The sequence below is a fragment of the Polypterus senegalus genome, chromosome 12 (genome assembly GCF_016835505.1).
Source record: "Polypterus senegalus isolate Bchr_013 chromosome 12, ASM1683550v1, whole genome shotgun sequence".
Taxonomy (NCBI): Eukaryota; Metazoa; Chordata; class Cladistia; order Polypteriformes; family Polypteridae; genus Polypterus; species Polypterus senegalus.
The window spans coordinates 133,268,553-133,280,803 of record NC_053165.1 but is presented as its reverse complement, the minus strand read 5'-3'; the positions used below and the strand labels follow the sequence as shown (position 1 = coordinate 133,280,803).

General features: G+C 39.5%; 1 protein-coding gene across 4 annotated transcripts in view; it reads left to right on the top strand.

Moving 5' to 3' along the window:
• The window catches only part of LOC120541644 (zinc finger protein 609-like), a 241,117-nt gene that overhangs the window by 198,444 nt on the left and 30,422 nt on the right, over window positions 1-12,251 (top strand). For all 4 annotated transcript variants that reach the window (XM_039773470.1, XM_039773469.1, XM_039773467.1 and 1 more), the window contains one exon: window positions 9,303-11,667. In XM_039773470.1, the coding sequence (XP_039629404.1) occupies window positions 9,303-11,667 (2,365 nt within the window). The remainder of the gene's footprint in view (window positions 1-9,302; window positions 11,668-12,251) is intronic.

The window sequence follows — 12,251 nt, the reverse complement described above, 5'->3', positions numbered from 1 at the left end:
TTTTAAAAATAGCGTAACATGATTGTCAATATACAGTAATTGTTTTGTGAGTGTTATTGAATGTTGCTGTCATCAAGGATTTGATTATCATTATTTCTTTCAATCAGGCTCGTATTTGTAGGATGTGTTCAAGTTACATTCCGTGTTTGTCAATCGTTGTAAAGATAAGAGGTTTCATTCATCGATTAGTTTCTTACTGCATCAATAAACAGCTCGTCTTCCTCTTTATCTGAGATGTGACAAACTGCATGCACGGTTTTTTTACACTGTCTTCCTTTAGCGGGACATTCACTTTTTCCACCGTGTGCTTTGTTTCCGCAGTAGCTGCACTTATGAATATGATTCTATGTATCAGGCGCTTCATATTTTTTGCTGCCTTCTCAATTGTGTAATTAGGTTTTGTTCAGCACTCTTTGGAACTGTTGCTTTTGTCTGTGCACTGCGTCCAGTTCCGTGAGCAGCTTGGTGTTCTTGCATCGAAGGTTCCCAGCTGTGCTGGTGCCATCTCGTGTAATGTCAGCTAAGACCCGGCACTTAAAAGTTTCTCTCGCAGTTTCCGCTGAGTTTGTGCCAAACACCACCCTGACCATCTCATCTTCCTCTGCATACGCGCAGTCCTTCTGCGTGAACATTTACGGCAGTGTTTGTATTGGATTGCGCTGATGGGCGACCTTATATGGGCAGGCACTAAATTACAAGCGCTAGTGGCAGCCTGTCTATGAACTTAATTTAATATAAACTTACGGTTCACGCCGTGCTTTGTTTCCACAGTAGCTGTACTTATGAATATGCTTGTATGCATGATTTGCTTCATAATGTTTTTCTGCCTTCTCAATTGTGAAATGGCGTTTTGTGCTCATCGCTGTTTGGAGTTCTTCCTTGTTCTCTACGTACTTACGTAGGAGGCGTGATGATGTCACACGAAACACCGCCCCCCACGGCCATCTCCAAATCAACTCCATTACATTATATGTAGAAAAATAGGTCCCAGTTATGACCCTTACGCATAGAATTTCGAAATGAAACCTGCCCAACTTTTGTAAGTAAGCTGTAAGGAATAAGCCTGCCAAATTTCAGCCTTCTACCTACACGGGAAGTTGGAGAATTAGTGATGAGTGAGTGAGGGGAGCTGGCTTTGCCTTTTATTAGTATAGATTAACTTACCAGGACAGAATATGGCTCAATTTAAAGAAGGCGAAGAAGCAGATGCTTTACAAGTAGCAAAAAAAAAAAATTATTGGCTTATTTCGAACTAAATACAAAAGATGTAAATGCAAAGGCATATATGTATGCGCAAATTCCTCAACATTACACGTGGCAAAAAACAAAAACTAATATGGCATCCAAGAAAAATTAATTGCAAAAGTGTTGCAATTAAATATTGTATTACCAAAAGATAGTGAACGCTTTTATTTAAAATTGTTACAAGAATCAAAAGGACCAACGTCGTATAGAGATGTTCTAACTATAGATGGAAATACGTATGGTATCTTTCAAGAAGCAGCTCGAGCAGCTGGATTATGTAAATTGAACAACTATATGTATGAAATGATGTCTGATGCCATGTCTATAATGATGCCTGACAAATTAAGACACTTCTTCTTATACTTAATTATGACAGGGGAAGTTGATGCTTTACAATTATGGGAAGCATGCAAAGGACCATTATCTGAAAAGTCAAATTAACAAACGGCTCTTTCAATCATCAAAGAATTGTTAGAAGCAGAAGATTTAACAATGCAACAATTTAGACTTCCACAAGAAATTAACGAATCAGAGGTAAAGAAAGAGATAAAAGTAGACAAAGATGTAACGGTGGAAGACGATAGAAAAATATATCAGGAAATGTACTCACAATTAAATGATGATCAAAGATCCATTTTTGGCACAATTCAAAAAAGTGTCCTCAGAGAAATGAAACGGCAGTTATTCTTCATAGATGGATCAGGCGGAACAGGGATAACATTTTTGTATTAAAGTTTACTCCATTTTTTGCAAACAGCTATTCAAAAACATTACATCGATAGCCTGGACAGGTATAGCAGCAATTCTTCTTCCATATGGTAAAACAGCTCACAAAACGTTTAACCTACCTTTACATACTGTATCACAGACGAAAATGTTACATTGAACTGGGGGTTGGCAATCGAAGCGAGCAGGGGGCATAGCCCCCTAGTATGCAGCAAAAATTTTCCTAAAGTCTCCTCTGTGTGTGAGTAATTCAATAGTACAAGCTGACAAAATGGTTGTTCACTGTACAAACACAGGCAGCTCAAGTTCAATGCATGGACACAATTAAAAGAAAAATCTCTGGGACTACAGTGCATGACAAGACAGCCATAATGTAAGTAGCCCACTTACACTTGCTTAGCCTCCTAAAAATTCTTTTAGTGATAGAAAACTGATTAACTTGAGAAAATCATGTTGGTGACAAGTCAGTCAGTCTGCTAAATACACTCGACAATTGCCACCTTTGTTGCTTGCGAGTAACTGAAACTACATAATGTTTTGATACACAGGCTAACTAAATACTGTGGACTAGTGTTGTTATTATATAATAGTAATAATAGCAGCTCACTACTCAAAACAGGAAGAGCCCTGGTTTGAACCACTAACTTCTTGATTATGAGGTTGCAGTTCTTACCTCTGCACCAGCCAAACAGACGTGTTCGCTCTCAGTTGATTAGATAGTTGGGCTTCAGTTTTTATACATTGCCAGTAACATGAAAATTGAATGATTTATTTTTCTTTTGGTTATATTCTTGAATAAAAGCATACTTGTTTTGTGTATACCTTTTGTGAAAGTGTTTATTTGATATATGGACTTCAGTCTTCACACATCATATATTTCATGTCATTATTGTCCTGAAAAAAGTTTCTGATTTAGTTGTGTTCAATATTTCTTGCCACGCATTTCGTGTCATCCTACATATACACGGATCGTTGTAGACTCTGAACACACATGAAATGTATGTGTTCCAAGTCACCTCACGCCACAATAAACAAGGCTTGAGCTGCGAGAACTTTGTGTACGATTAAAGCTTCCTCCGGGTAGGAGTTGGTTGGATAGCAAGCAGGTGGTACTGATCGACACATTTATAAAACAAAAGACGCTGATAAGGAGGTGTGAGGGAATTCAAGGTGGCCCACATTACGACATTTTTCATAGGCTCCAGGGATTCTAGTGTTAAAAAATGTATTTACCAGACTTTTACAGTTATAGATTAAGTAGGTCAATAGCAAACCAAAGTGTTTACATGACACCTAGACTGAGATCTGCCTGTTGTTTACATCAGGTGCTCACTTTACTTTTGACTCTAAAGTTGTCTTTTTCCACTAAGTCTGACAATCAAGTCTGATTTTATTATCCAGAAAAAAGTGTTTCTGGAACAAAGGACTGTTTTGGCAAAGGATTCTGGAAAAATATCAAATTCAGCTTGACGTAGGAGTTCAACTTAAGTTTACGTTCCCCTCGTTTCACCTTTCCTTCAGTAGTTTTGCCATTACTTACACTTAAGTGTAATCATGACACCATATCCTGAAGGTGGTTTTTTCTTTGTTTTTTTAAATCCTCAGATGGTCCGTTTTCAGTACATGTGTCCTAGTAGCCCTTAACAGCTTTCTTTAGTGGCTGCCAATGTCAGCTTAGCCTTATTGTTTCTCTACAGGCTGTTTACTTTGTTTCATATCCAGGTAGTTAATGCATAATATTTTTTTCCACATCTGTGTAAGAGATGCTTAAAATACCAGGCTTGGCCCACTGGGTTGTCAAATTCAGGCTTAAGGACACCTGTAGTTGCAGATTTTATTTAAACCACTTACCCTATCAGTGCACCATTCTTGCTTTTAATTGTGATTTCATTGTATAGCTATCTGGCCTACAGATATTTTTAATAAATCTGTACATATTTATATTCTTTGCTATAACTTTAAATGCTTGTTTTTTTATTTACCCTTTCCTGCAGACTTTTCTGCCCTAATTGTATCCAGTTGCTCATTATTATCAGTGAGTAGTGCAGCCAAGGCATACACATCATTGCATACCAAATGAGAGAATTAATGTATTGCCATTTTCACTTCTCTGCTCATTAAGAAGCAAATCTTACCGAAGTCCTGCCAAGTAAACGTAGCTTTGAACTAATGGTTCCCTTTAAGCTTTCAGCATTGTCGGCACTTACAGTATATACTGTACATTTATATAGGAGTATGCAATATGTATCACCTACAATAATATCTTTATTGTTATTTTAACAATGCGTGAGCTGAAATTATCAAGTATGCCACTCACTTTGCAAAAATTGATCAAAAACACATCTTGAAAGTCTGCACATTCACTGTCTCATGTAACCTAAGAGGATAGCCCACTGCGTGTGCGTGCACAGTCAGTGCACCACATGTGAAGCTAACGCAGCTCCCTGAGTAGGCAAACAGCCTCGCAATCTACGTTGTCAGATTTAATTGCAAGACGTGGTCACTCACGTGGTGGTGGTTTGGCTTTGAAAAGACTGATGTTTCTTAAAATAAAGCAAGCTGTGTTTTAAATTGTTTCCCACTAAAGGGGACTCAACAGCTAACTTGTTTTACCATCTGCAAAGTGAAATTGATCTAGTATGCACTAGTCCTGTACGTAGGTGTCAGGCAAAAAAATATATCCATCCAAAGAAATGATGGAATTTGTTCAAGCAGATTATTTTTATATCTGTAAGAAGCCTATGCCTATGTTTTATTTCGCAATCTGTCTTAGTTGGGGCTCCTCGATTCCAAAGCATTTTTTTTTTCATCATTTAAAACACTAATGTCAATCCTGCCTCCTTGCTCTGCTATGATGACACAATGAAAGGAGGGAAAAAAATCTTTTAGCAGCTATGTAAAAAAAAAAAAAAAAAAAAAAACACACAGGAATTCAGAGAAGGTGAGTCTCCGCACATTTCCACTGAAAAAAGAGGTCAGGAGCTACTTGATGATACCTGAGGTGGAAAGTGATGTAAATCCACTTGACTGGTGGGAAAGACAAGTAAGTACATTTTACCCAAATTGGGGAAACATGAAAAAAGTACCTGTGCACCCCTGCCTCAAGCAGCCCCTCTGAGAGGGCTTTCAGTACCAGAGGAAATGTTGAACATGTAACCAGGCAGCTCTATGGACAGATGCTGTGGACAAATTGGTGTTTCTGTCACACATCTGGACGTTTCCTCAGTGAAATTTTACAATTGTTTTATTATTTCTGGTATCATTGTGCAATACTGGACAGAACTTGAAGTGAGTAATTTGTTTAAAAATCCTATACGATTGTATGTTTTTTTTGTATTTTAGTGCAATATATAACAGAACTTGTTTACAAATGCTAGTTTTTTTCCAGTGCAGTATTTGACAGAACATTGATTTTTTACACTAGTACAGTATGTTAGATTTTTGCTCTTGCTTGTATGCTACACAATTCACCTATTAGCAGAGCAGTTTGTTTATCCAGACTATAATGTTCATGCCCAGTAGTTCAATTATGATTAGGATTTTAATCCTTTTGAATTCATATCTTGTTTAAGTTAAGGGTAAGTGGCTGATTTTAAATGCTCATTATAATAGTTTTGTTGGTGTTAGTGTGATTGTTTTGTGTAAATCCTGTAGGCCACTTTGAAATGTTTTATTCATACTTGCACCGTCTGATCTCAATATTACTTTAATGTTGATTTTGCTGTTTTTTTTTTATTTTACTTCAGTTTTAAGTAAATAAATAAGACCTGTTTTTCTTAACTGTTGTTTCCAAGACTTTTAAAAACAATGCTTTTAAAGGATGCAAAAATATTGTCTAGTTATCGTTACTCCCAAAAAATATCAATATATATACACTATAGAAAAGGGTGCATTTAAAAAGAAAATGGAAAAAAGGATTAAGCATTTAAAGTTTCAGCAAAAACAAATATTTCAGAATTTCTTAGAATAAGAAAATAAAAAGCACAGCTAACTAAACAATGAGGTGAGAAAAAAGCTGAGGTGAGTCAAAACTGTGACTGGCACACCAATTGTAAAAATGGTTGGGAAAATAAACCTTGGGAACCACTGGTCTAGAGCAGGAGTCTCCAACACGTCGTTTGTGAGTTACGGTTTGCTTGCAACCACTTTCCAAGTAGGGTTAATGAATCCTACATAAATTTGAAAACTTGATTACTCAAATTAGAGGTGGGCGATCTTTCTAAAAATTCATATCACGATCCTTTTAACACAAACTCACGATCCCCAATCTGAATTGCAGTCTTATCTTTTCAACGTGGACTCAAACTCATCAAGACCTAAGTAGCGCTTTATTTTAAATATTAAATAAAGTTGAATTCAATTGGTCTCTTGTTTGCTGGCTAAGAAGAGTTAAGGAACAGGCCCCGAAGCTGGCGAGTGAGTGAGGAGAGCACATCACGAGGAACCCACCTCCCTTCCTTTGGCCCGTTATGTGGATCTCGGATTCACACAAATAAATCGGTACCGCGAGCAAACTATGATACATAGCGAAATGAGAGAAATCACAAAATCAACTGGAATGTTCAAGAAAATTATAGAAAAAAAACTAATCTAAATATGTTTAGTTCTCTCGTGAAAAGCGGACAGACATACAGACAGAGACACATTGGATTTTATATATTAGTAAACCTTCAAAATAATGTGCAGTTAAAGTCTCAACAGCATTTCTGGTGCTTAGTAGAGCCAGATAACTATAAGAATCCTTGCCAAGCAGCTCTGAAAATGTCTGCTTTGTTTGGGTCTACAGACCACTGTGAGTCTGCCTTTTCTGACATGAATATCAGGAAATCAAAGTTCAGAACAAGACTGACAGATGAACATTTAAATGACTCCATAAGTGTGAACCTAAGTGGCTACACTTCACCATACACCTCTCTTGTTGACTCCATATAGTGCCAGTCATCTGACTAACTAAAAACACATCACACATGCAACTGGACTTGTGAATACTCTTGTGAAGTGAAACAGTGACATGTAACAAAATGACAAATGAATAAGGAATATCTGTGTATTTGGAATTGCATTGTTTTGTTTTGTTTTGTCAGCATTCATGTTTTAATTCAGTAGTGTGAGATACACTAGAAAATGCATACAGACATAAAAAAATGCACTTGCAGGTAAACTATTTATTGTGAATTTTTTTATGCAAAATGTGAGTTGTGGACACCAACATTTTGTAAATGTTCAGGCAAAACAAGCATATTCAGTTTGTCTGGGTTGAAATAAGCTATGAGAATAAACATTAGAAAACATGAGTGGCTCTTGCCCATTTTTATCTTGTAAAAGTAGCTCTCTCGGCGGGATGGAAAGGTTGGAGACCCCCTGGTCTAGAGGAATTGTTTTCTCATGGCTGGGGTGGGACCACTTTGGTATGCTGCTAAAGATAAATTGGTCTTGTTTGTTCATTTTGACATGTTACCACTGTGACCCTAACCAGAAAAATTTGATTGAAAGTAAAGTACATTATGCATTTCAGTATGACATTATACTCTTGTTCTTCTCTAAAGCTGGCAAAGGGTGGCAGTATCTGAATTCCTCTGCAAACAATGTTGTTGGGAATAGTGCTGGGCAGTATACCAGTTCATACCAAAAACGTTTTTTTATTTTTGTTATGATATGGATTTTTCTTATACCAGAACACCGATTTAAATAGCCTAAACAATGTTCGGAACGTGGCACAGCGGGAAACTATTTAAGGGGGGACATGTTTCACTGCTGCACCGCTAAATACGCATGCAACGGAGTACATGTGTTAGTGGAGGTATTGAGCGGGGAAAATGGACAGAGAACATTCCAAAACGGAAGCTGTAGCAGACGATAAAACTGAACATGATGACACAGAAGAACTTTTGATGAAAAAAGTTGCCTTGTCTGGAGATACTTTGGTTTTAAAAGGTCGGATATGGACCATTATGTTAAAATGTGTGAAAACTGTTTCTATACTACTGGATAATACTGCAAGCCAAGTTGTACTTGTTTTATTTTTTATTTTTTCTCAACACTGTGTAATGTACCTGGCTACTGTGTAATAGTGTGACGATGCCGGTCCCCTACAGACTCCCTCTTCCCACATGGGAGTCTGTTGAACCAACACTGTCGATAGTTATGACCGAGATGAGCTGAGAAATCTCATTGAAGCCAGGGAATGGTGGAAAGTGCTTTTGTTAAAAACAGTCAAAAGTAAAACCAAAAGTGTCCGTTGTGCAGTGTTCAGAAAAATACAGTACCCAAATAAATAGCAAATCCATAAAACCAGTGAAACGTGGGGATAAAATCCATAATAAATAAATCACCTTCTGTCTCCACGGCTCACCCTTCACTGGCGTTGCTGGCAGAGCCTTTGCAGCATGAACTGCTTTCTGAAAATCCCTGTCTTGGCTGCCACCACACTGCGCAACCAGATCGTCCGAGGTCGGCACACCTCCCGTCCTCCTTTGCGCTCACTCAGTTGCTCCTCAGATCCATCTGGAGGTCTTACATTTCACTCGCCCCACTCTACACGCTTAGTCAGTGGGATGAACCAGACCCTAGATCGCCTCAGCCAGCACTCCCTCACGGAGCCCCGGCTCGTGCTGCCTTCTCCTTCCTGGTGTCTGAATCATCTCCCATGACTGCCTTTTCCTTAACCTCCTTGTGTTCTATGCTTTCTTTTTTCCTTCCTCCTTTCCTGCCGTCCCATTAATATATGTCTCCGTGGGTGCAGCGCCTTATTCACACACCGCTGTAAGTCGATGAAGCAATAGAGAACAATTGGGTGCAACTTGCCTTAATCACCTCATCAACTCCCCGCAGTCGTGCAATCCAAAGGGTGCAAATGCCAAAGGTGCATTCACTAAACACTGATTTGAAGGGGATAAATACTTACATAATCAGTTGTTTTTTGTTTAATATTTGTAATTTATTCAGACCTGTTCGTAGGGATGTGTTTGTACTTTTGACATTACAGAGTCATTTCCATTTGTCAGAAAAGCCAAATTAACTCCAGTGTGATTCAGTGTGTTGTACAACTAGAGAGACAGAAAACTTCCCAAGGGGTTGAAAACCTTTTATGTGTACTGTGCCTTTCATATCTGAGGAGTCTGGTCAAACAATGCAGAATAAACTGATACTATGACATGTACTTTATATTGTGCTTTGTTTACAAAATGTAATCAATGTTCATTAGATTAACTTTCAGAGAAACTTTCTAATATATTGCATGTATTTTACTGTAACATTTTGCCTGCTTTTTCCTTGTTTGTTCTATTGGAAATTCATGCTGTGATTTTTTTTTTTTTTTCTCTGACCTGCAGGTTTTGTGAGTCACCCACCAGTGACCTGGAAATGAGGAATGGCCGTGGGAGAGGAAAAAGAATACGTCCAAACAGCAACACTCCTGTGAATGAAAATAGCAACTCATCAGATAACAAGGGCAGTAGTAGCAGTAGCAAGACAAGAGCAGGTTCCAACAGCAAGGGCCGTCGTGGAAGTCAGAACTCCTCAGAGCGTCGCACCCCACCCCATAGTAACACCGAGGATGTTAAAGCCAGTCCGTCTTCCTCCAACAAGCGCAAGAGCAAGCCAGCCTCTGATATGGAGCCAAACTCAAGCTCGGAGGATACAAAGGGTAGCAAAAGAATGCGTACCAACTCAAATAGTGGAGCAGCTCCACCACCCATTGCACTCATACCCACCCTCAAGACTGAGCTTCTCCCATCACCCCTTGATCGAAATTGCCCCTCCCCTATCCTTATTGACTGTCCTCACCCTAACTGTAATAAGAAATACAAGCACATAAATGGTCTAAAGTATCACCAAGCACGTGCTCACAATGATGATGACATTAAGGAGGAAATGGATGGGGACAGTGAGTATGGGGAAGACTCCACACTTCACCCAGAGCCCGGAAATTGCAATGGGGCATCTGTTTCACAGAAAGGCTGCCTATCACCAGCACGTTCTACTACTCCCAAGGGCAAAGCCTTTGAAGGCCCCAGCCTATCTCCTACGGGAAAGTTTAGCAGCAAGCAACCCAGCAAAAAGAAGTGTTCAGAAGCAGAGCAGGAAGTTGGGCCAAATCCCATAGATATGTCTGAGGAAGGGCCTTGCCTTTCAGATGAGACAAGCAATGATGGCATGGATGACAAGAAAGGATCAGATAAGGACAAATCAAAGAAGGCTGGTTTAAGCAGTGCCAAGAATGACAAGGCACCACAGAAAAGCTTGAAATCTGCCAGACCGATCGCTCCTGCCATACCTTCACAGCAACTTTATACTTTTCAAACTGCTACGTTTACTACGGGAAACTCAGGTTCTTCTCCTGGCATGACCACCACTGTTGTCCAGGCCATGCCTAAGAGTCCGCAGCTGAAAGCCATTCAGCCTAAGCCCACGGTTATGGGAGATCCCTCAAGTGTTAACCCAGCACTGAACACTTCAAAGGAAAAGAAGAAAAAGGACAAGAAGAAGAAAGAGGCCTCCAAAGATGCAGATAGTCCTAAACCATTTGGGAAAGGAGGGAAAGCAGAGGAAGGCAAAAGCCCCTACTCAGAGTCCCATTCCTCTGATTCTGGAATTAAGAATGATGCACTTTTAAATGGGTCCTCCGATCCCCACCAAAGTCGGCTAGCAAGCATGAAAGCTGAGGCAGACAAAATCTACAGCTTCACTGACAATGCTCCTAGCCCTTCCATTGGTGTTGCTAGCAGAATGGACAATGCTGGCTTAGTTCAGCCAATAGTTCCACTCCACGTAGTGACTCAGAATGGGGCAGACAATTCTTCTGTTAAGACAAACAGCCCTGCATATTCTGACATATCAGATGCAGGTGAGGATGGAGAAGGCAAGTTGGACAACGTAAAAGCAAAAGCTGATGACCAGATCATAAAGGAGGGAGCCAAAAAGGCTCTCTTTGCCTCCCAAGCACCAAACAAAGAATCTCAATATTACACTGGTTATGAGACTTACTATTCTCCAAATTATGTCAACCCCAGCCCTGGAGCTTCCAGTTCTAGTACTTCACTGGCTGAAAGTCAACCAATGAAAATTAAGAAAGAAGAAGAACAGGAATCCTCAGAACTGAAAGTGAAAGGAGAGCCTTCTGAAGGAAAGAAACTCGAGATCAGCACATCCAGCCAGCAGCACCAACAGCAGCCCTCAGTTATTCAGCAGCGTTCCAACATGTACATGCATCCCCTGTACTACAACCAGTATACCTATGTCCCTCCGTATGGATATGGTGATCATAATCACTTAATGAGCACTAACTCTGCATATAGACAACAATATGAGGAGCACCAGAGGCAGCGGCAACCTTCTGAACAGCACCGGGTAACCGAGAAAAAAACAGACACTGTTATGAAAGAGAGGGAAACAGTCATGAGGGAAGACTGGAAGCAGAAATCTTCTGTTCCTCCAACTCTTTCCAAGACCTCCAGTCTCACAGACTTGAGTAAATCAGTGTCTTCAGGGAAACCTAAAGATGCTCCTTCAGAGCCCTCAAAGTCGGTCATTATGACCAAGATGGATGACTCTAGTAAGATACAGTCACAGCAAGTCGAAGGACTAAAGATGAAACTGAGTGAAGGCAGTCATCATGGGAAGGAGATGGTGGACACAAAGTCCAGTTTAGAGTGCAATAGACAGCCCGGGATGGATCATGCAATGTGGTATCGACAGGTAATTTTACAGATTCCCTTTAACTGGGAAACATGCATTTCTAATTTCATGCTGCTTTAGATGCCTCTAGTGATACAGTTTTTATTTTTCTTTACTTATCAATTAAATGATATTATATACTAATGCCATCCTATGGTATTTGGGCATCAAAATAAAGTCTTGTCAAAAGTGTGATCTATGTGTGGGGTACAGTGCCCAGTACTAATATAGGTGCTGCTGGTAAATAAAAGTAACATGGGCTGTGAAAAAAATGTGCATTGTTCATCCACTTGGTCTTTCATTTTTATATTAACAAAAATATAACTTTTTATTGAAGTAAAACAGTTGAAAGGAAAAAGAATCGTATCATAAAGTAATATGCCACAATTTTTGGCAGTCCTTCATTTAATAGTTTGTGAGGACTATGGATATATTACTATTAGATTTTACTTGTGTGATGCCCAAACCAGTGTGTTTCTTCGTGCTGGTCCCAAGGCCGAATAAATTGGGAGGGTTACGTCAGGAAGGGCATCCAGTGTAAAATTTTGCCAAATCAATATGCGGACAACAATGCAAATTTCCATACTAGATCGGTCGAGCCCCGG